Source organism: Paroedura picta, chromosome 16 (genome assembly GCF_049243985.1).
Source record: "Paroedura picta isolate Pp20150507F chromosome 16, Ppicta_v3.0, whole genome shotgun sequence".
Classification (NCBI taxonomy): Eukaryota; Metazoa; Chordata; class Lepidosauria; order Squamata; family Gekkonidae; genus Paroedura; species Paroedura picta.
This window is the reverse complement of record NC_135384.1, coordinates 2,281,894-2,305,244: the sequence shown is the minus strand read 5'-3', so window position 1 is coordinate 2,305,244 and position 23,351 is coordinate 2,281,894. Positions and strand designations below refer to the sequence as shown.

The following is a 23,351-nucleotide window of genomic DNA, read 5'->3' as shown; positions in this document are numbered from 1 at the left end:
GCGGAGCGTTCCCACGCCAGGCAGCTCCGGTTAAGCCCTTCTGGATCCGGCCGCGGGGCCACCCTCAAGGAGGGCGAAAGAGAGGGGTTAAAACGGAGGGCAGCCTGCCCTGGCCAAAGGCACCTCTCGTCTGCTCCCCCCTGCGGCGTCTCGTTCCTACTGGATCCGGGGCTCTCCTAAGGCTCCCGTTTCTCTTCCAGGGGACCCCGAGTCCGGGAGGAAGGCTGCCCCCCTCAAGCCAAAGAGGACAAGGCGAGCGCAGTCGTGTGACAAACTGGATTCCGACCGGGGCCGATATCCGGGCTCTGGAGGTGAAACCCCCCCCCCTTCCCCAGGGCTTCCACAAGGGGGCCTTGAAGGGACGCAGAAGCGGCCCCAGAAGGGGCAGTCTGGCATCTCCAGCGTATCATTGTTGAGTAAAACCCCCAAATCCAGGGTCAGGGGCCCTGGCAGCTGCTGTGAGAGGCAGAGATGAGGGCCGGGGCCAGAGGGGAGGAGACCAATGGGGGCAGCTGGGAAAGTCCGGGGAGGTCCCCAGGGAGGATGGCTGGGAAGAATTTTGGGGGGGGAGGGGGTGTTAATGGTTTCTGCATGGCTTGCTTGAATCCTCCCACACGGCATGCTTTAAGTTGGTTTTAAAGGGTGGGGGGAGATTGCACCCCTCCGGAGTGTCTGTTTCCCTGTCTCTAACCGCCTCTCCTTCCCCCTACCCCAGGAGCCAGGGACCTGCCCCTGCCTGACCCCCCTCCCCCCCCTCCTGACTGCAGCCCGCCCAACTGGAAGCCTCGCCCCGCCTTTGCCCACCCCGTTCTGCCAGCGGATCGGACTGCGGGTAGGTAGGAAGGCCAACCCGCGTGGAGGATTCACCCATGCTCCCCCCCACCTCCCCTTTCTCCCCCCCCCCTTTATAGCTCCTTCTTTCTTCAGGAACTCCCGAATCTGGGCCAGAATGATGGACAGGCGTTCCCTCGACAACGAGGCCGGAAGCTGCGTTGCCTTTTCATCTCCGGATAACCAGAGCAAGGGGACGTGAGCCCTGCCCAAGGCAGAGTGGCACGGGAGACCCCCCAGCCCGGGGGTCCCCCTTCCACAGGGGGGGCTCATCCCCACAACCTACAAAAACCATCCGAGACCTGCTTGGTCTCCAGTGCTGCTGATCCCCCCACCCATTCTTCTCTCCCCCCTCCGTTTGTGCCTGTTTTCTTCCCTTGCTTTTGGGGTTGATCCATCTCCTCCATCTTCCAGAAGGACACAGCACCCTCTTTTAATATGGGGGGGGGCTGGGAAAAAGCCACAGTGAATCCCGCCCCCCTTTCACCCCGTCAATTTGAGGGTGTTGAGACTGGCCCAAAGGTCTCCTCCCTGGGAGGGGAATCCCACCGCTGACTTCTCGGCCGTCCGTCTCCTCCTCCTTTTACTATGCGGATCGCCCCACCACGCAGGCCTGACCCTCTTGCTGCTCTTTCTTCCCTCCTTACATTCTCACTGTTCTATTTTCAGCTTGTACAAAAGGAAGAGAATATTAATAAATTATATATGGAAATCAAAAGACTTTGGCAGGCAGTTCTTCCTCGGTGCCGTGTCTTTCTACGGGAACCCGCCGGGAAAGAAAGGAACGTCTGTCTTTTTCCTAGCAGCAAACCTCTGTTCCTAAATACCCACTTCCAGCCGATCTCGTCCTGTCCCCGTCACAGAGGAGAGAGAAATCTTTTAAATGCAAAACTTGCCCCCAAACAGCTATTAAAAAGAGAAAGAAGGTGAATAGCCTAAATGAGCCATTCTTTCTGGCAAATTAGAATTAATATGGGGTTCTAATGCTGGCCAGAAGAACGTATCCTTGCTGGATCAGGCAAGGGGTCTACCTAGGAAGCAGTAGGGTCCGAGGGGACAGAATCAGGGGTCTCCCATCCCAGTACAAACCAGGACCAATCAGGGCCGCTTTTCTGCTCACTTGCTGCTCTAGGTCAGGGGTAGTCAACCTGTGGTCCTCCAGATATTCATGGACTACAATTCCCATGAGCAAATGCTGGCAGGGGCTCATGGGAATTGCAGTCCATGCACATCTGGAGGACCACAGGTTGACTACCTCTGCTCTAGGTCCCTTACGGACACATTTTTGTTCAGAAGCTTCCAATTTTCCCGGCTTCCCAGACCAGGAATCCATAATGACACAATCATTGTGAAAGGGTATAGAGGGGGAAAGAAATCATGAACAAGGGAAAAAAATAATTAGTGATTGCTTTTCTTTGCCAAGGATGAAAAAGAGTAATTAAATCCTTCCTCCAATGGAAGATGAAGTGATTAAGGATCCATTCAGGTAAACAGGACGTAATTGAAAAAGGAATTAAGCTCCCAGCTCAGAAGATTTTGGGGGGAGGGAGGGGAGGGGTAAGTTCCAAAGGAAAATTGCAGGGCAGCTGTCCAAGGGGGCTTCCTTCCGAGGAGACAGACCAGGAAGGCAGAGTTTTCAGGGAAAGCCAGAGCGAGGCTAAAGGCTCTGTGGGACCCCCAATTCTCCCTTCCTTGCAAAACGAATGGGGTTCATAAGGGATAATTTAGCAGGGCGGAACTGCAGCGGGGTCCATTTTGCAATTAGGGTTTCGCCCACCCCCTCGGTTCCCAGCCGCCCTTCCGACGGATCCGGCTTGACGCCTGGCTGCTTTGATGGACGCTTTGCGCCACGGAGCGAGCGATCCTCCGCTGACCTTGGCCGCCGGCGCAAGATGCGCCCACATGGAGTTCGCAAGCGGGCGAGCATCCCTGCGGCGTTCCCAGGTGGCCAGCAGGTGGCAGCAGCGGCGCGGCCAACAGGCGGCCGCGGCGGCCGGCGGGAATTAAGAGGCCAGGCCAGCAGGGGGCAGCAGCGCTCCCGCATTCGCGCCTGCTTTAAACGCGCATTTCTGCCCCGCATCCGCACCCGAGACGGCTGGCGGGTCCACCGCAGGGCTGCCAACTCCCGCCTGGAGGTCTCCCAGCGTTGCAACTGTCTACTCGGTGGGTTGCCATCTCTGGGTTGGGGAAGACCAGGAGATTCGAGGGCTCGAACTGGGGAAGAGTGAGGTTTGGGGGTGGGTGGGGGAGCCGGCATGATCCAGCAAAGGGGGAATTGCTTGGGTGGGGGGCATGGAAGGGTGGGAATTGGAGCAGAGCCCCTATGGGGAGGGGGCACCCATCCCGCCGAGGTTTTTGGGGCAGCCTTTTTCCTGATTCGTGAAGGAAAGTTGCTCCTTTGGAGGTGGGAAGTGGCGTCCAGTTGCGGCCCACCTAGCCCCCCCCCCCAACCATGGGGCTTCCAAGGCAAGAGGGGTGGAGAGGCGAGCGGCCCTGGACATCCTTGGGGGTCTCCCATGCGACCCCAAGATCTTGGGAAATGTGGGTCACCCTTTTTACATCCTCGCCAAAGGGCTGGCTTTTCTCCTGGGGAGGGGAGAGGTGGATATGGCCCATGGGTGCTCCAGGCCGTGTGGCCCACCCGCTGCTCGCACCCTGGCTACAGATGCCGGATGCAAAATATTGCGCTCGCTTCCTCTCTTGGGGGCCTTGGGTCCCCCCTGGAGTCTCCAGGCATCAAAACCTCGTGGGGGGCGGGTGGATGCCTTGTCAGAGGGAGTGGGAGGATGCCAAGGCATGCCCCCCGCAGGGCGCTTCACCCACCGCAGCTGCGGGGACTTATTCTGAGCGGATCGTGACCTTCTGCTTGCCGAGCAGCAGCACCCTCTGCGGAGAAGCAAACGCCCTCCTGGCTTTGAGAGGAAATGAGTATGGTGCGCGGTGGGCGGATCGGTGCCATCTGCAGTGTGCAATTGGGTGCATGAGCGCACGCCCATGTGCTCCAACACAGATCCTTGGTCTGAAACCCAGAGCGTTGGAAGTGTGTCCTTCCCCTCCCCCCGGCTGGCGCTTAAGAGAGATTTTGGGGAGAACGAGAAGGTTGTGTCAGCCGTGTTGTGTCACCCCAAGCAAGGGACGGCCGCCCCCTCCTGGCCCTACAACGAAACCTCCTGGTTCATCATTTGGATTTATTTATAACTAACTTTTCTCCCAGCTGAGGCTCCATTCTCTCACAACAGCCTTCTGAGGTAGGCCAGGTGGTGAGTTCACAAGGGCCATGGTTGCTCATGGAGGTGGGGATTCGAACCTGGGTCTCCCAGGAGCCTAGCCCCCCCCCCCCAGTCTGCTAACCCACACCTGCTCTCTTAATGTGCTGCCCCCACAGGGGCCTGGCCCTGATGGGGAAAGCGGACCTCCTGAGGCTCCTCCAGGCTCCCAGTTCAAAGGCAGCGAGGGACACGGTCCCTCGGGACTCAGACCTAGGGCGAGATCTGGCCTCCTACTCCCCACACCTTCCAGCTGGTGGAGACCCTAAGAATCAGTGCCCTTCATCACCCGCTCATTCGCAGAGGGCCCCTTATGGCTTCTCTGACGGAGCCCGCCCACTCTGGCTGGCCTTCCGTTTTTGCCTCGCTGGGTTGTCTTTCCCGGTGGCTCTTGGCCTTCTTGCAATTCAACCCGAGTCCAGTGGCCTCTGCTGAGGGGGTTGAGAGCCAGTGACCTTGGGCCGGTCGCAGTTCTCTCAGAGCTCACTCAGCCCCAGCCACCTCACAGGGCGACTGTTGTGAGGAGAAGAAGGGAAAGGGGTTTGTAAGCTGCTTTGAGACTCCTTTGGGTAGTGAAGAGCTTGTGGGGAGAGTTCAGGCTCAGCTGGGTCAAGGAGGTCCCCGCAGTCCACAAAATCCTCCTCTGGTGCCCCTCTTTAAAGGAACCCGCTTTCTTTCAGCCTCGGCTGTGCAAAAGGGACCGGCAGACACCAGGAAAGCTCTCTCTGCACATGCTCAGAGACTGAGCCTGCCCCAAAAGAAGGGCTGCAAATCCACTCATAGCGCTGCAGAAAGGTGAGGAGGGCGATGCGCCTGCGTGGTGGGCCCCTACCCTCCCGAGGACTAGCACCTTGCCTTGGGAAGGAGAGGCAAGCCGGCTGGGGCTCCGCGCGGGCGCCTCTCCGCTCCCTCCCTGCCTGCCTCCCTCCCTCCCTCGACTGCGGCGGCGGGCCGGGGCGGAGCCAGGGCGCGCGGGGATGGAGGGGAACGTGACAGCGGCACCAGGAGCCAGCCGGGCAGCGGGAGCCAGCGGGCGCGCACGGGCGGCACGGCACGCGGGACGGGACGGCACGGGCGCTGCAGAGCCAGACGCGGCCCCCAGGTAGGCTAGGTAGGCAGGCCACCCCTCCCCGCCCCGCCCTGGGCCACGCCGTCCCCGGGAGTCCCTCTGCAGGGCTGCAGGGCTGGACGGGGCGCCCCTCGGCGGGAGTCTCCAGTCTGGTCCGCCGCGGCTGCTGCTGCAGGAGCTGCGCATTCCCGGGCGGGCGCATCTTGGCCCCGCGTCTCCGGAGCGCCCCGGCGGCTGGCCGGCTGCGGACTGGTTGGCTGGACGAGCCCCTCCCGGAGGCTGCTGCAGAGAGGCGCCGCCGCCGCCCCTTCCCTGTCGCTGGCTGGCCAGGCCGGACAAGGCGTCCCCGCCGGGCTTGCTTGGCGCAGGGAGGACCCGTGAAAGTCACCCCTGGCGAGGGAGGCTCCCAGCGGCTTCCCGGAGGCGAGCGGGCCGATTCCCGCGCGAGGGGCGCCGCGAGCAGCCTCCGGAGCCGCCTGGAGCCTCCATGGCCAGAGGCAGCGCATCTTGGAGGGGCGGCTACGGGTCCCTTGCCCTCAGGTGTCCCAATTAGCTTTCGGGGGGGGGGTGCGTTGTCCTGCAGGGCTGTTTGGGCCCCCTGAGGGCATTTGGGGTATGTCCCTTGCCTGGTTCCCTAGGCTAGATGGGGAGGGGTGGCCGCCCTTGGCCAGTTTCGGTTCTTGGCTAACCAAACAGGGAGCTGCCGTTGGGCTATGATGGACCACCATCTGCTCAAAGCCAGGAGTTCAGTTAGTGTTTTTATTCGTCTTTCAGCCTCACAGGAAGGGAACTCTGCTGTGGAATTAACGGGAGCAGGCACTCCGGTTAATTTTGCTGAGCAGGATTCGAATCCGTGTCTCCCAAGTCTGGGATCTCTCATTGGCAGATGTTTTTATGTGTGCTGCTTATTGAGTGTAAAAGCATGTTGTGTTCACCTGTGTATTTGGTGTCTCTTCCCATAAGCATTTCTGCCTCCCCCCCCCCCCCCCGGAGCCTGACGTTTCCCATTTCTCACAGCTGTGTTGCCATCAAGTTTCCGTTTCCTTGTGGGTCTCTGGAGGGGTGCCTGCTGCATGCCGTGGGTCAGTGCTAGCTGCTGGGGTGCTGACCCCTCTCTGTGTAGGCCAGCACCTGGCAGGTTGTGCCCGTTGGATCACCTCTCCTTCCTGGATTCATGCGTTCCCCATCATGTGCAGGTGTTTCTGTATCCTCACAAGTTGTGCATTTTGTGTAGCTAGTGCATGATCCTGCCTGTGTCCCCTCTAGGACTGTATGTCCCAGGCTGTGTTTTCTCTTTGTGTGTGTGTATTTGTTAGATACCCCGCAAGCATCTTTACTGTGTTGCTTTGAAAATGGGCAAAATGATAATATTTAGTGGACTGGATTTTGTGGATGCGCGTGCAGGGTTTTGAGTCTGACAGAGTTCTTTGTCACAGAGAAATTCACAGGGGGAAAAGTGATATTTCAAGTAATGCCAAATCGCCATTGGAATGAATTGCTATGAGTTGGCAGCTGTTTCCGCCAGCTTTTTGAATTGATTCGACCAATAAAGGGAGGATAAAGAGACCTGTGTTACTTAAAAAAAAAAAACCATTGTGGAAGAACAGGTTTTTGTGGATTTGAGCCTATGCCATATGATGACCGGTTTCCTCTTTCGTTTTTGCTGCCTTAGAGTAATCTGGCCACCCCTGGGAATTTGAAGGATAGCTCCACCAGAGGCTCTTAGCTCTGATCACAAAATGGAGCCTCCATAATCAGGGGCAATTTATCTGAGTGCCTGAGCGGGCAGCTGTCTCCCTCGGGCCCCGCTAAAGTGCTTCCGGCAGCCTCCTGGTTGGCTTTTGCACAAGTCAGAGTGATAGACTGATCCAGCAAAACGTTTGCATTCTTGGCAATTCTACCTGATTGAGAGTCCTATGAACCTCCGAGACTTGCATTCCTATACAGTAAACTTAAATGGTTTCCAGAGAAGAGAAATAGAAGGTTCGTTTTATCTCCTGGGTTACATCCCTCTCAGTGGAGCAGTTTTCTCCAGGGGAGCATTTGGAGTCCTTCCAAAATTCCCTTTCCTTCCCAAATTCCCTTGATGGTCTTAAATTAGCAGGGAATCTCTCCCAGGGAAAGCTGTTCCATTTTCAAAGGCTGAGAACCCCAAAGGCTGGAGGAGCTTGGGGTATTTGGGAGAGAGCTTGCTGTATTTCTGAGCTTGCAAGATCAGTTTGCTCCTGGTCCAGTCGAATGCTTCTCGTAAGCAGGAGAGTCTGCCCAGTGTGTCTCTGCCAGATTATCTGTTACAACTGTGCCTCCTTCTGAACCAGCTTTTCCTTGCTGTGGGGCTGGAGGCCAGCTACGTCCCTGCAGGAGGCAGGATGGGGTCCCTTCCTGAGAAACCCGCCTGCTGGCTTATCTCTGACCCACAACATCTTGAAGGGGCTTTATTCGGAGAGGTCCGCTTGGTCTCTGTTGGCTCATCTGCTTTCTCTAGAAGAGCAGACTCACCCCTTGGTACAGCAAGTGCCCAATCCAGGTTTGGTAAACTTTGTAAGCCTCTTCTGTGGCTGGTCTGCTCGCGAATTTCTGGGCAAAAGAAGATGGTGCGTTGAACTGGGCTGCAGGCTGATTCTGGAGTTTGCTGCTGTTGTATTACTGTGTTGTTGGCCCTTCTGAAGACCGGAGGAAGTGTGTGTGGGGAGGGACAGTGTGCCGGGGAGCGGGGGAAGAAACAAAGCCCAAATAAATCTATTCTCTCCAGGGTGCAGAGACACAGCCAAGCCTTCTGCCAGAACAGGGACTCGTGCAGATGCACGACAAGTAGACTCCTCTTTCATATCTGCCTGCCTTTCATATAGGACTGTAGTTCATTCCTGCTGCCCTGAATGTCAGACTGTCAGGAACAGGTTTTTAGATAAAGCGCTTGGGTGGGGTGGGCTGGGTGGTAGGGGGGTCTTTTGATTCTTGGACACTGGGTGGGGGTTGGGCAGCGTCACTGCCACCTACCCCCCTCTTTTGGGGACAAGCAAGGAGCAGTCTTTTTGTAGCTTCACGGAGTCGTTTCTCAGCCCCTTGCAGCCGGCCACGTGGTATAGTCCTCGCGCAGGCCTGTACCACCTCTGGATGCACAAGTGTCTCTTCTATGGACACACTCCCCCCTCCCGTTTTCCACGTGAAATGTTAGCCTGCTGGGAAGAGGTTCAGTTTGGCGGTTTGCTGCTTTTGGAAGCAGCGGGGAACTTCCTTCCCCCAAATCCACCTTTGCACGTCCCAGAAACTGCTGCGGCGTCAAAAAAGTTTTGAGCCTCCAGCTGATCTGGGATTTCTTCCCCGAAGAGCCCCCCTGCTTGGGGCACGCGCTCCTGTACCCCCTGGTGTGTTTGCCACCTGCTCCGAGAGAGTCTTCGTGGGCAGAAGAGCTTTTGCTGAGGTCATCTGCATAGAGGCAGATTGCCTTCCTGGCTCCGTCCCAGCGACCTGGCTCGCGACTACGCCGTCCGGCTCGACGGCATCTGAAGAAGAAGAAGAAGAAGAGTTGGTTCTTATATGCCGCTTTTCCCTACCCGAAGGAGGCTCAAAGCGGCTTACAGTCGCCTTCCCATTCCTCTCCCCACAACAGACACCCTGTGGGGTGGGTGAGGCTGAGAGAGCTCTGATATTACTGCTCGGTCAGAACAGCTTTATCAGTGCCGTGGCGAGCCCAAGGTCACCCAGCTGGTTGCATGTGGGGGAGTGCAGAATCGAACCTGGCATGCCAGATTAGAAGTCCGCACTCCTAACCACTACACCAAACTGGCTCTCTGGGCTTCCGTTCGGTCTGCCTGGATCGGGCCCGGTAGTCCGGCTTAAAAGACTCCCAGTCACGATGGGCCCGATATTCACTGATTTAGCTTCAGGACAGAGCCAGAGTCCAGCAGCACCTTAAAGGCTCATAAAATTTGTGGCCGGGCTTTCGGGAGGCCCGGCACCCTTCTTCAGAGACAGTGAGAATGTGATATAAGGAAAGAGAGACTCCCAACTTCTAAGGCAGCTCTCTCTCTCTCTCAGGACAAATGCAATCGGTGTTCAAAATAAATAAGAAATAAGTGATTTGGTTGTAATCTGGGGGATCTCCAGACGATACCTGGAGGATGGCAACCATGTACCCTGCTGAGGTCCGTTTCTCCCCCCCCCCCAAGTCTCCAGGAATTTTACAGGCTGGAGTTGGCACCCAGTAATGCTGCAGGGAACGGTGGGAGAAGCTGGCAGAAGCGAGGAGACGAGGGGAGGCTGGGAAGGGTGGGACTGAGCGGCTTCATGGGTGGGCACCCTGGCTGGAGAGCGTGGTCACGGCATCTCTTCCAACACTCAGCCTCCCGCCCTCTGTGCTCACACCGATTTTCCTCCCTCTCTCTCCCCGGAGAGAAGCTTCCCTCCCCAGCCTTCTGCTTGAAAACATCCAGGATTTGACCTGACTCAGATCCCAGGCGAGAGCCAAACCAGCCGCCCGGGCCGCAGAGTCATAAATTTATAACTCAGGCCAGGAAAGGCTTATTCAGCACCGTCGTCGGGCCCAAAGGCTCCCGTGCCAGCTTGGAGGGATCAATAGCTCTCTCTCCCTGCCCTGCCAGCGGCCCCTGCAAGTAGAGCCAGGAAGGAAGGAGATTCAAGTGCTTCCTCACCTGGGAACAGGTGGAGAGGCGGTGAAAGAAGAGAGGGCTTCTGAGCAGGTGCAGAGTGCCTTTCTCTCACCTTCGTTCTCCCACCACCTGTGCTTTTGGGATTACTGAGAGAAAAATCTTTCCAACTGTTATTTATTTTTGTAGTTTTAGGGTCTCAAACTACAGTCTGGCGTCTTTTTATGGAGAGCCAGTGTGGTGCACAGGTCAATGTCAGCCTAGAATTTGAGAGAACCGAGTTCGAATCCTCACTTTGCCATAGTTGCCTGCTGGTGACGGTGGGCCATCGCGCTCTTTCCATTGAACCTACCTCACAGGGTTGTTGGGAGGATGAAATGGAGGTGGACAGAATGGTGTGAGCCATTTCGTACTCCTCTTGGGGAGAATGGTGGGGTATCAACGCAGTTTGGTTTTTAAAAAATGTCTGCCGTCGGCCGTCCCTGGGCTATGGTGCTGGCAAAAGCGCCTCTGAGAATGCACAAAGTGCATTTCCTTCATGGCTCAGAGCCGTCTGCTTGTTCCGCCGGAAATCACCCACTGATTGGGAGCTCAATTATCCTTCCTTTCTTGTTTCCAGCTGCCCCAAACTGACTTTCCTGTCCACATTGTCCATTTCCCCCCCCCCTCTTCTTTTAATCTTTTATCTTTCTTCCTTAAAGGGGGTGAATGGGAAAGGAAAAAACTTTAAAAACCCGTAACTAAAAGGGAGGAATATATATAAAGTCGAAACAAATCTATACATAAGTTTCTACAAACGTTTTCCCGATATCTAAAGGGAAGTCCGTGCTGAATTGTCATCTCTATGCCTTGCGTTCAAATATTGATGACGTTGTTCGGTAAATGAATCATTTATCACCAGCGTTGCAATCCAGCTCTTTTAGCCGCAATAAGGGCATGGTGGGTCTGTCCTCATTGACCATCAGTTCTCTTCCAAGAGACAGGCCGATACTTTAAAACGGGTCCTCGTTTGGAATTCGGCCACAGGTTGGTGGACGGAGCCACAAAATGGCCACCACAGAGGCAGTCCGCGAGGGAATAAAGCCAGAGGCAGCCTCCTGCACAGGCATTCAGATCTGCAGCGGGCCCTCAGGAGCCCAGATTTCTCTGAGGGCGCCTGGAAAAGGGGGCTGGTGGAGGCCTCGGTGCCCCCGGGCACCTTGTTGGGTACCCCTGGTTGTGAAACACGCTGGAATCCTCAGAAATTAACCGGCATTCCGATGCGGAACGCCTGTTGTGAATGATTCCCGGCTTTGCTCTCCCGCAGACGCCAGACGGAAGCCATGTCCGAAGGGATCGACTCCCAGCCTGTGGCCCTCGGGGCCTCCCGGGTGGAGCTCCGCGTCTCCTGCTGGAGCCTCTTGCTGCGCGAGGAGACCGTCAAGCCGGATCCCTGCGTGATGCTCCAGCTGTTCAGCGACGGGCAGTGGACTGAGGTAGGGGCGCTGCTCCTTGACGGGGGTGGTCCGAACCCGGCCCCTTGGCCTCCTGACCGCCGCCCGTGTGTGTCTCTCCGCAGGTGGGGCGCTCCGAGGTCCTGCGTGGCTCCCAGAACCCCGTCTTTGCCCACGTCTTCGCCTTGGACTACTTCTTCGAAGAGATGCAGATCCTGAAATTCGAAGTCTTTGACGCCGGCGGGGAGGGGGCGGAGGACGGGGGCTCGGAGCTGGGCCCCCTGTTAGGGGTGGTCGAATGCTCTCTGGGGCAGGTAAGGCCGGTTCTCCCCCTGCCCCAGCAGACAAACCCTGCCCTCCTCGAACTCCAACCCGCAAAAAAATTCTCCGGGAATTTCCCCACCTATAGTTGGCAAGCTATGGGAAAGGAACACCATGCCCCACCCCTCAAGCCCACCTCTGGGGCTGCTCCCCAAGCCATGGGCCACGGTTGCAGGGGAGGGAAGGAGTTTTGCGAAGAATATGAAGCTGTTTGGAGGATCAGAAAATGACTTCCTCAGGAGGGGCTTGCCCAAAGGAGGGAAACGTGGGCAGGAGAAGAAGACCAGCCCCACCCCCGGTCCCTTGGCACCCAAACCTCCCTGATTTCTGGGCCTTGGGCAGAGTCTGCCCGTTGTTGGCTCTTGCAAGGAACCCGCAGGAGCCGGAAAGGTTGGCTTGTTTCTGCCGGCCGGCCAAGATTGGCAGAGAACCAAGCTGTGGATTAAGGCCTGACCGTTCTGTGGTGAATCGGTGAGGGACGGCAGCCATTTCTGCTGGCCGCTTTTAATCAAGGTGGAGAAATCGGGCCTCGAGTCAAGAGCCTGTGTGGCATCGCGGCTGCAAGGATCGGAGCCTCGTGGATTCGAATTCCCGCCTGCTGGGTCCCCTTGGGCTGGTCACAACCTCTCAGGCCCCGCTAGCCTACCTCACAAGGTTGTTGTGAGAATGAAATGGGGGAGAAGAGAAAATGATAAGCCGCTTCGGGTCCCCTTTGAGGAGAAAACCGGGATATAAATGAAGGAAATGAATCAATTTTGCACTGCTGTCTTTTTTCGTGGGGGGCGGGGGGAAGGCAGAAGTAATCTTCCAGCCTTCCTCCCTTCCCTGTGACTAATTCCACCTTTCCCCCTTTATCCCTGTGGCTCAACCATCGCCGTGCTCCAGATTGTCTCCCAGACCAAAGCCACGAAGCAGCTGGCGCTGGCCAGTGGAGAGCCCGCAGGGAACTCGACCATCACGGTACCGGGATCCCCTCGGAGTGGGGGTTGCAGGGGGGAGAACGGCTGTGCTTCTGCAGGGGCCGCCAGGCCGAGGAGAAAGCCCAGGGCAGGTCTTTGAAAAGTGGGGGAAGAAGCTAGGCCCGGCCCACTTTCTAGAGGGCTCCGATGGAAGTCCTGGTAGATGCCATGGTGCCCGTGGGCACCGTGTTGGGGAACCCTGGACTAGTGAACCCCCTGAGGTCAGGAAAATAATGCTCCTGATAAGGCTGCTTCCTGGGATCTTATACGCCCCTTCAGTGATGCTTGTGCACAGCGGGCCTATTTATTACGTTTGGGTGCTCACAGTGGGGATCTTGGGAGCGCACTGATTTATCAGCCCCGGCTGTTTTCTTTTGCCAGATCGAAGCCGAGGAAGTGTCCCGAACCAACGAGTTTGTGCAGCTGGAATTTCACGGCCAGGAACTGGATGATAAGGTAGGCACCGAGAGGGACGCTGGTCTGCAGGCCCCCCTGAGTTTTGGGTGGAGGAAGAAGCGGAAAGCTCTTAACATTTGTTTTGGGAAGTTTTGGCCCAACGGAGGGCACTCAGCCTCCGTCCTGCTGCTTCTAATTGAGAGAGAAAGGACAGGGAGGGTCTCTGGGCTGGAGTGACGCTTGTGCACGTTCGCCCGCCCCCTGCTTACCTCTGCTGGAACGGTTTCCTCCCCCCTTGTAGGATTTCTTCAGCAAGTCCGACCCGTTCCTGGAGATCTACAAAGTGAACAGCAACAGCACGGAGCAGTTAGTCTGGAGGACAGAGGTGAGGCTAGGCTAGGGGTGCCAACCTCCAGGTGGCCCCTGGAGTTCTGTTATGGTGATACGCGATCTGCAGTTGAGCAAGATGGGTTCCCCTGGAGAAATGGCTGCTTTTGGGGGGTGGGGGGGCTCTACAGCCTTACAGTCCACTGAACCCCTCCCTCCTCAGGCTCTGCCCCCCAAATCTCCAGGGGTTTTCCAACCCTCGGTGCAAGGGCCACAGGTGCCACCCCGGTCCTCCGGATCCCTGCCTTGGCTGATGTTTTGGGTGTCGTTTCTCTCCCTGTTCTGTGCCAGGTGGTGAAGAACAACCTGAGCCCCCGGTGGGAGGCCTTCCGTGTCTCCCTGCAGTCCCTGTGCAGTTGTGACCCAGACAAGACCATCAGGGTGAGCCCGGCAGAGGTTGTGACTCTTGTGGGAAGAGGGTCCAGGGCCGTATTTGGGGCGGGGGGCTGAGACCTGAGACCCCGAGACCCCGAAGCTCTCTGAAAGAAGAGGCTGCCGATGCAGCTGGTAGCCCAAGATCTCACATCCGGGTGGCGAAGTGCCTTTTTGGTGAACCCACTTTGGACGGGTGCAGGAAAAAGACAGTGTTACCAAGCTATGTTCTAGCCTAGAGGCTGGGAGATGGCTGCAGACCAGGAAGCCCTGGGCTCAAATTTCACCTCTGCTCTGAATATTCAAAGGGTTTTTTAGCTGATCCGGGATTGGCTGAGAGACAGTCCCCCACCTGCATTACGGGAACCCTATCGCTGGCCTACCTCACAAGGGGGCTGTTGTGACGATTGTCTCTTAAATCTAACAAGGTGCATTTTTACTTGGAACAATTGTTCTTAGTGAAGTAATAATCTGAGCAACGAATCACCATTAACATTTTTTTTAAACCTAAAACTCCGTCATCAGTATATTGATTTCAGAGATTTAGACACGTTTCTTCCTTACAGAGCTCAAGGCAGCTTATAGTATAAATAACAGGCCTAAGATAAGACCATATACAAATACATGAAACCAAAATGTAGAAGGACAGCTTAGGACTTTTTAAATGTAATGCACTCCGCAATAAAACTCTCTTCAGCTGCCTCCTACGGGTCAGAACCGGGGAGGCTGGATGCATTTCCCTGGGAAGCTTGTTCCACTGCTGCGGGGCTGCCACCAAAAAGGCCTTGTCTTGTGTCCCCCCTTTCCCTCTCCAGTGTGTCATTTACGATCACGACTCCAGCGGCAAACATGACTACATAGGCGAGTTCAGCACCACCTTCCAGGAAATGTTACAGGCCTCCGCGGGAGAAGAGGTAATGAAGTGGGGAGAAAAACGGCGTCCGGGGATGGGAATCGAGGCGTTAGAATGAAAAACAGCCGTGGGCACCACAGCAGGGTGACGTCCAGGGGCGCTGGCCAATCCACGCTATGCATTCCCGGCTTCTGGATACACAACGATTGGATAAAATTGAGGGGGGACCACCTAGGCATCTGGAGGTCTCTCCGAGGGTGGGAGAGAGAGCGATTCTACTTAAGGGGTCCCCAAACTTCTTGAATCTGCCGGCGTCTTTGGAATTCCGGCACAGTGAGGTGGGGGCAGCCCCCAAATGGCTGCCAGAGGAGATGGGACCAGCCCCAAAGTCAGGGGTAGTCAAACTGCGGCCCTCCAGAGGTCCATGGACTACAATTCCCAGGAGCCCCTGCCAGCATTCGCTGGCAGGGGCTCCTGGGAATTGTAGTCCATGGACATCTGGAGGGCCGCAGTTCGACAACCCCTGCCCAAAGTGGCTGCTGCAGCTTACCCTTTTTAAAAACGCTGCTCAGCCAATCAGAATACTTGTTGGGCAAAAGCCCTGCCCACTTTCTAAAAACACTTAAAGAGCCCCAGGAGAGGTGTTGCTGGGCTCCTTGCTGGGGACCTCTTGTCCTGCTTCCTAGGCGGGGTAGGAAAAGAGGGAGGGCACTGAAACCAGCCCTTGTGGGAACCTCGGATCCCGCCTCTCCTCCTTGGTGCTCTCAGTGACCACCGTGTCATTTTTCCCGGCAGGTGAAATGGGCTTGCATCAACCACAAGTATCTCGAGAAGAAAAAGCACTACAAGAACTCGGGGCACATCGTCCTCATGCAGTGCAAGGTGAGCTGCCGTGGCGGAAGGGCTGGGCTGCCGATGCATATTGCATCCGCCGTTACTGCCCCCGGGTCTGTCCTTTCAGAACTGTTTCATGTGTTGCTGTTATCCCGCTCCCCAAAGCTTCAGGCATTGCGAGTTGTCAGCCCCGAACGGCCCCAGTTCTCCGATGCAGGGGGCTGGCTGTGGGTTGCCGGGGATCTGTTCCTCTTCAGAAAGCAAGCAAGAGAGCCGATTTCCACTTTTGCATCTGCAGATGGAGAAAGTCCACACCTTCCTGGATTACATCATGGGGGGCTTGCAAATCTCCTTCACGGTAAGAGAATTTGGGAGGACTAAGAAAAAAGCCCTGCCACCCAAAGAGCGGGGTGGGGTTAGGGGTGAGATTTGCAGGGAGGGAAGGGAGTCAGCCAAATCACCACCGCTTCCTGCAGCGGTGAGTTCCACACATTAATAGCTTTAATGACTTTCCCAGAGGGACGGACCAGAACCAATGGGATGAAATTAATGCAAAAGAAATTCCGTCTAAACCTCCGGAAGAAGTTCCTGACAGTCAGAGCGGTTTCTCAGTGGAACAGGCTTCCTCGGGAGGTGGTGGGTCCTCCATCTTTGGAGATTTTTAAACAGAGGCTGGAGAGCCATCTGACAGAGAGGCTGATTCTGTGAAGGCTCAAGGGGGTGGCAGGTGACAGTGGATGAGCGAGAGGGTTAGAATCATAGAGTTGGAAGGGATCTCCAGAGTCATCTAGTCCAACCCCCTGAATTATGCAGGACACTCACAACCTTAACGGGTTGGACTAGATGACCCAGGAGGTGCCTTCCAACGTTATGATTCTGTGAATACTGGGTGGGGCCGTGGCTTATCCCTTATCCTCTTACTTACCCAGGTGGCCATTGACTTTACGGCGTCCAACGGGGATCCACGGAGCGAACACTCCCTTCACTTCATCAACCCAAAGGAACCCAACGAGTACCTGAAGACCTTGTCTTCGGTGGGCGAGATCTGCCAGGACTACGACAGGTAGCCGCTGGAGTCGGTCCCTCACTGAGCACGTGCAGACCTCCCAACAACCGGAGCTGGTTTCATTGCGACCTTGTTTCTCTCTTTCAGCGACAAGCGCTTTCCGGCTTTTGGTTTTGGTGCACGAATTCCTCCCGACTTCGAGGTAAGCCCTGTGGGGGGTGGGGGTGTTTCTGCGCTCAGATTAACCAGGGCTCATTCTGCACACATAGGATAATGCAGGGGTAGTCAACCTGTGGTCCGCCAGATGTCCATGAACTACAATTCCCAGGAGCCCCTGCTGGCAGGGGCTCCTGGGAATTGTAGTTCATGGACATCTGGCGGACCACAGGTTGACTACCCCTGGGATAATGCACTTTCAATGAGCTTTGGCAGCTGGATTTTCCCGTGCGGAACAGGAAAATCTACTTCTAAAGTGGATTGAAAGTGCATTATCTGTGGTGTGCAGAATAGGCTCAGGGGAGGGGATTAGTCCCCCTGCTCCAGCGGTCTCTCTAATTTGAGATTCTCTGATCCTTTTTCAGGTTTCTCACGATTTCGCGATCAACTTTGACCCGGAGAATCCAGAATGCGAAAGTAAGAATCCTTGCTCTGTATAGACAAGACTTCTTGGGTAGCAGAGCAGAATAATTTCTGTTTTGAGATTCTAAAGCAAAGGGACAGATTCACATTCGCAAGCACCTTAGTCCAACAAGAGTTCCAGGGTATAAGAAAAGATTCTGTGCTAGATAATGGTTGCAAGTCAACAGCATGGTTACCCACGAGGGAAGGGTGGTGGGTGGGGAATGTCCTACTGTATCCTCTCCTTTCATGAAGCTCTAAAGACATCACAGAGTTGGAAGGGACCTCCAGGGTCATCTATGCAAGAACTCACAATTACCTGCCCAGCCACAGTGACCCCAATTTCATCTCCAAGTGATTCTCTCCCAGCTCACCAAACATTTCCAGAATCCAGCCTGGCCTGGAGGAAATTCACCCACCATCCCACAGTGCCCATCAGCAATTCCCTGCGTGTGCAAGGAACGGCCACGAGAGACAAACACTGGCACACACCCCTTCCTGCCCACCCGCTCACCATCTCTGTGCATAAAATCACAGTTTGTTTGTTCTTTGCACCTGACTCACGGCAGCCCCCTAGGACTTTGAAGGCAAGGGACGTTCAGAGTTTGTTGGCCCTTGGGTTCCCTTGGTGGTCTCCCATCCCAATACAAACCAGCAACCATCCAGCTGTGATGAGATGGGGCTCCCCTGGGCCTTCGGGGTCAGGGTCCGGAACCGCACGCCTGCCTTGGCCCAGGGATTCCGACCAGGGGCGCTTCCATCTCCTCCCCACAGGGATCACGGGGGTGATCGAGGCCTACAAGCGCTGCTTGCCCCAGATCCAGCTCTACGGACCAACCAACGTCGCCCCCATCATCAACAAGGTGGCTGCTCCGGCAGCAGAGGAAGAGAAAACAGGGCTGCCCACGGTAGGCTGGCCTGTGGCTGGGGATGGGGGGCACGGGATACCCCCAGGGGGAGTTTGGGAGGAACCTGGGGGGGGCAGCACCACGCCCCAAAGGCATTAGGAGTGGGGGAACAGGCTGGCGGCACAGGGGGCCTCAGGTGGCCTGTTTGCCCACTCCCCGCCGACTCTTCTGCCCCACAGAAATACCGTGTGTTGCTGATCCTCACGGACGGGGTGGTGAGCGACATGCCCGAGGCGTGTGACGCCGTCGTCCGGGCCTCCAGGCTGCCGCTCTCCATCATCATCGTGGGCATTGGGAACGCCGACTTCTCCGACATGCGGGAGCTCAACGGGGACCGCGGGATGCTGGAGTCGGACGAGGGCCGGGCGGTCCGTGACATCGTCCAGTTTGTGCCCGTCCGCGAGTTCAAGAAGGTGGGGGGCGCTCCGGTGGCGTCGGGAAGCCCTGCGAGGCGGGATTCCGCTCCGTTGGGTGGTCTCCTGCCCCCGCTGCCTCCCCCATCCCAGCGCCCTCCTCTTTCTCTCTCTCTCTCTCTCTCTGCCAGGCTCCCGCCAACGCTCTGGCCAAGTACGTGCTGGCCGAGGTCCCCAAGCAGGTGGTGGAGTATTACGGAAGCAAAGGGATCGGGCCCTCAACCCAGAAGCCCTCCTCCTCGTTGCCCCAGTGAGACCCCAGTTCACCTCTCCCCACGGGCACGGCCCGTCCAGCACCTGAATGTGAGTGCCGGGACCGGGGTCGAGGGGGTAGGGCGGCCAGGCCGACCTTGCAGGGCCGTTGTGGTGGGGAAACGGGCTTGTAAACGCCAAAAGGACCTTGGATACAAGGCAGAATTTCAGCATCTCGAGGAGAGTGTGTTTTGGAGAGCAGGAGGCCAATAGAGAGTAAGTGTTTATCGTTGTTATTGTTAATGCAACGCAGGATAGGTCTCAAAATGGCCACTAGGACAGTATGGTTAAAGATAAGACTCTCTCTCCCCAGATGTTGCTGTCAGTGGAAAAGGGGGATGTGGGAGGAGGAGCTGCACCTGGAGGGCGGGGAGGGAGGTGTGTGACTGGAGGGGCACATGGGAGATGTGTTATGGCTGCTCTAGCTTGACCATGGCCAAGTAGGTCTCTTGCAAAAGCGACTCAAGCCGCAGGCCGTGTGCCCTCAAAAGTCTCTTCCTTCCTTTTCTTTTCTCGTTTCTCTCTTTCTCTGCCTGCCCAGGTGCCTGTCTTCTCTTTCCCCTCACCTCTGCCTGTCTTCCGGCCCTCGGTCCCTTAGGAAACGGCCCCTCTGCCTCTTTGGGTGGGGAAGAAAGAGAGAAAGGAGAGCGCTTCTGCTCCGGCCCCCTCGGGCCTTCGCCCACGACTCAGGATGGCAGCTGGAACCGGCCCCTGCCCAGATGTTGCCAGCTGTTTCCCCCTCTCCCCCTTCCCGGATCTCCCCCCCACCCCACCCTCAGATAGCCTGCAACGGTGAAATCCTCTTCCCTTTAATAAACCTCCTCTCTTGAACACAACTCTTCTCCGTTCTGAGCTTTCGTTTTTTTCCCCCACCTGTAATATCTCCTAACGTCGGCAATCGGAGACAAGGGATTTGATGCTTTCTTCAAAGGGTTGGGTTTCTTTCCGCAAAGGCAAAATTTGCCTGCGGCAGGCAGAAGTTCAACAGGCAGAGCTAGGGGCTGCTTTACCTGTTGAACACCCTCCCGTTCCGTGGCTGCTAAAAGCATCGCAGTCGTCCCGGCTCCCTCCCCCTTGAAAAATTAAGCACTGGGACTGGCTCCTGCGTCTTCCGATGCCTTGGGTATCCCGCCTGCCAGAAGAAATCTACGGCTGCCTTCTCTCGCTTCCTCCCTGGGGAGGCGGGATGGAGAGTGCATTAAAAGATTAGTGCTGGGGAGAATGGGCACGGTGGCAGAGTTACTTCCTGCGTTTTCCTTTCCGCCACCTTTCAGAAGCAGCAACTCTTTGTGAAGCCAGGCAGGCCAATGCTTCTGGTTGCCATGACTTATTCAGCGGTCCCAGCGGTGTCCAAGCTCCCTCCTTTCTCTGTGGGTCGTGCACACTCAACACGGTGCTGGAAAGTGGGGAGGGAGCCGTCGTAGCTTGGAGGGAGGGTCAATCAACCTCTGCAGCAGGCCCACGCGGGTGTGTCCAAGCACCCCGCCCCCCCCAGGATTGTCACAGGCAGGTCAACAGAGATCATTGCCCTGGAGGAAATGGCTGCTTGGGAGGAGAGATTATGCCATCTTCCCCCACGGAATCTCTTTCTCCACAAAGCCAGCCCCCCTCCCTGTTTGTTTTTCCAGTCTCTCTCGGGGGGGGGGGGGCAGTTTGTCGACGTGGTGATTGAATTGACAAGGACACCTCTGAGTGCATGCAGAGTGCCTTCTCCTTGCCACCCCTAGGGGTTGATTTCTGTAACTAGTTGTCCGGTGTGCTTGCACTGGCATTGGTTCCTAAACAGCAGTTCCGATTCCAGCTGTTTCCAGAGGTTTCCCAAGCCAGCCAGTGGTGTGCCCAGGTCTGAGGTTTGTGTCCTTTGTCGTATCTCCCCCTCCTCCAAGTTGCTTTTGTGCTAGCTTTGGGAAAGCTTTGTTAAAAATCCGGTGGTTAGAGATGGCTGCAGTTTTGGCTCAAGCTAACTTCATATTGAGAAGCTGAATGTCCCATGAAAATGAAACAGGGTATTTTTAGGGGACGAAGTTGCCTGAAACTCTGCCGTACAATCTCGGATATTTGTGAGCGGCCGCTGCAGCTACTCGGAAACGCTCTTTGTGCACGCTCAGAGGGGCTCTGCCCTTTGCTCATATTATTGCTGTGCACCTTCCAGCCGAGCGAGGGAATTTGGCCACGTTGGGGACCCCTGCATTTGGAACCGTGATCATGGATGCCCCCGAACTCTGGGTTTGGAAATTCCCGGAAATTTAGGAGTAAAGGCTAGGGTTGGTGTGGTTTAGGAAGAGGGAGGGGGGGAGACTCAGAGGAGTATAAAGCTACAGAGACCCAAGCAGCCGTTTTCTCCAGGCTAGCTACCTTCCTTAGTCTGGAGAACTGTTTTGCTTTTGGGGGGAAGTTGGCAGCCCTACCCTCCTATGCCGCCTGCTCTTCTGCGACTCTGGTGTTTTACAGGAAGCCCCATTTTGGAGTCCGTTTTCTTCTTCCTCCAGGGAGTCCATTTTCGGCCTCTCCCCGCCCCCCCCCCCCCCCGCTCACACATTAGCTATTTCGCGCTAATGGCTCTCTCGGCCCATAGGACTTTAGCCGAGTGCCATCTCCCTCCCGGCTGTTCAGAAATCGTATTGATCCTTCCCCATCGCGTCTCCATTTTCGATCGAGGGCCCGGGAGGGGCAGACGGGCAGGCCGATTGTCCACGCTGCATTTCCAGCCCTTGTGAGCGATCAGAAGGCTTGTACTCGGGGGCCCGCTGCTGCGTCAGCCTCCGCGCTAAGGCGCGAGGTGTGCATCTGTGCCTCGGATATTGCCTGCGTCTGCATCTCCCAGATGGCATGATGAATTTTTGCAAGGCGGGGAATTTTTAATTGTGCTCCAGCCCCATTCATTAGCTGGGCCGGGATCGGTTAATTCGGGGTCTGAGGGAGTTTATTTTATTTGGTGAGGGGGGGGGATTTATATGCGGCTCAGTCTTTGGAAACTCCCGCCAAGACCTGGGGGTCAAAAGCAGGGAGCAAACTAGAGGCCTGGCCTTTCTTTAGCTCTTTCATCCCACATTGAAACTTAGCCTCAAATTAAGTCTTGCAAGGGGGGGGGCGGGCAGCAACGACCATCTCCAGGGCCAAATCAGCCACCACACATCTCTTCTCCCCTGCACGTGGACTTCCATGGTGCTTGGCTCCGCCTCCTGTGGCAGCCATTTTAGAGTTGCGCCCACCACCCTGTGTCAGAATATCCCAAAGGAGTTCACCACCTCAGTAAAGGCTGCAGACTCCGGCTGCCGTGCAGCCAGCAGGCAGGATGGCCAGCCTCTTGGTGGCCCCTGGGGATGCCCTTGAATTGCAGCGTCCGATCCCTGCTGAGTTCTCTCCCCTTCTTAAATTCTGCCCTCAGATTTCCAGGGATTTCCCGACCTGTGAGAATCCAGGAAACTATGTATGTTCCCCCTGAGCTGATTGGAAGAAAAACCGGCATGAAAATGTGAATCCGGGAGGAGAGGAAGGAACCCGGTCCTGGTTGCTAGGCAACCACTCAGGCCTAGTTGGGGATGCTAGGCCTGTGGCTCTCAGGGCCCCCCCCCCATCTTATTTTGGTCCTCTCTTGCTGGATGTTGCTAGGCACCCACAACGTGGAGCATTCCCTGACCCCCTCGGATCAGGACCAGAGAGGTTTAGGGAGCACTTCGTGGGGTGACTTAGCAACCAATGAGCTCACTTCTCGCCACGCCCTAGCCTGGCTCAGTGGCTCATTTTAAATAAATGATTTGGGAATCACTTAACTAGTTGGAGAAGACTCAATTTGGCCAGGGGTGTGTGTGTGTGTGTGTGTGGGGGGGGGAGTTATGCAATAAGCCTTCCTCAGAAAGAAAGAAAAAAACCATCACTGAAGAAGGAAGCAGCACCATGGCAGGCCGTTCTGAATCACTGCCCAGCAAACCCTGCAATGCGGTAGGCAGAGAGACGCCTTGGGCAGATTCGCACTCAAGCCAGCTTTCACCCGGCTTAGCTATGGAAGGGATAGGCCATTCTTTCCAACTAGCCTACTTCTCAGGGTTGGTGTGAGGATACAGTAACAATAACAATGCATTCAACAGAAGGGCAGCATTATTAACCCCCAAAAAATTCCATTTGCTGTCAGGTGCAAGGAATGAAAGCAAGCTTCACGGTGGCTCCCATTTACATTTCCTCAGTGGTCACTGGTGCGCATGCAAAAGAGCACAGCGCATAACATCCTTCTGCAGCTCCTGGGCTTCTTTTGTCTGGTCCCGAAGCAATGGAAGGAGCTGAGGCAGGGCTTCCTTTGAGTCTGAACTCTTTTGAGTTTTGTGCTCGCCTTTGAGATACGGGAAATAACTGGAAGTGCATTTTGCTCCCCTCCAAATAGCCACAGCTGGCCTTGCCACATCTGGGATTTGGGAGGATGGATTTCTAGGTCAGGGCTGTTTAGAAATTAACCTCTTCTTTCCATGAGGTCTAGAAACATGATTAGTTTTAAGGGTCCCTAGCCTGATCGTGTCAAAGGCAACCCCCCTCCCCCAACCATTTATTTATTTATTAAAAACCTTTATTAGCTGCATTTTCCCCTGGCAGAACTCTGGGCAGTTCACTATAGAAAAACATTAATTAAAAAAAATAATAAACCACAATAGAAGAAGAGTTGGGTCTTCTGTGTCCCGATTTTTATTACCCGAAGAAGTCTCAAAGTGGCTTCCAATTGCCTTCCCTTCCTCTCCCGACAACAGACACCTTGTGAGGGAGGGGGAGGATGAGGCAGCTCTGAGTGCTCTGTGAGAACAGCTCTTAACAGGACTGTGAGTAGCCCAGGGTCATCC

General features: G+C 55.9%; 2 protein-coding genes across 5 annotated transcripts in view; both read left to right on the top strand.

Annotated features, from left to right (window-relative positions):
• The window catches only part of CARMIL3 (capping protein regulator and myosin 1 linker 3), a 40,097-nt gene extending 38,554 nt beyond the window's left edge, over positions 1-1,543 (top strand). Inside the window, exons 39-41 of the mRNA XM_077315963.1 lie at positions 201-311; positions 716-832; positions 928-1,543. Coding sequence (XP_077172078.1) covers positions 201-311; positions 716-832; positions 928-953 — 254 coding nt within the window. The 3' untranslated portion in view covers positions 954-1,543. The remainder of the gene's footprint in view (positions 1-200; positions 312-715; positions 833-927) is intronic.
• Positions 1,544-2,969: 1,426 nt separating this feature from the next.
• On the top strand, positions 2,970-19,354 carry CPNE6 (copine 6). 4 transcript variants are annotated; one of them, XM_077314952.1, is made up of 17 exons: positions 2,970-2,994; positions 11,080-11,248; positions 11,332-11,520; positions 12,413-12,487; positions 12,868-12,942; positions 13,184-13,267; positions 13,561-13,650; positions 14,457-14,555; positions 15,290-15,376; positions 15,627-15,686; positions 16,258-16,391; positions 16,482-16,536; positions 16,916-16,967; positions 17,727-17,860; positions 18,040-18,273; positions 18,405-18,576; positions 19,067-19,354. In XM_077314952.1, the coding sequence occupies exons 2-16, from the start codon at positions 11,096-11,098 to the stop codon at positions 18,525-18,527; spliced, it is 1,644 nt and encodes a 547-aa protein (XP_077171067.1). In that variant the 5' UTR covers positions 2,970-2,994; positions 11,080-11,095; the 3' UTR covers positions 18,528-18,576; positions 19,067-19,354. The 4 variants fall into 4 exon arrangements, with proteins under 4 accessions (XP_077171067.1, XP_077171064.1, XP_077171066.1 ...); XM_077314949.1 differs by lacking the exon at positions 2,970-2,994 and adding an exon at positions 4,957-5,199; XM_077314951.1 differs by lacking the exon at positions 2,970-2,994 and adding an exon at positions 5,080-5,208.
• The last annotated feature ends 3,997 nt before the right edge of the window (positions 19,355-23,351 follow it).

Bases quoted from the DNA above. Each gene is read 5' to 3' on its own strand.
- CPNE6 (XM_077314949.1), top strand. From the start codon at position 5,075: ATGGAGGGGAACGTGACAGCGGCACCAGGAGCCAGCCGGGCAGCGGGA. The intron at 13,651-14,456 runs GTGAGCCCGGCA...TTCCCTCTCCAG, and splicing joins ACCCAGACAAGACCATCAGG to TGTGTCATTTACGATCACGA. The intron at 14,556-15,289 runs GTAATGAAGTGG...TTTTCCCGGCAG, and splicing joins AGGCCTCCGCGGGAGAAGAG to GTGAAATGGGCTTGCATCAA.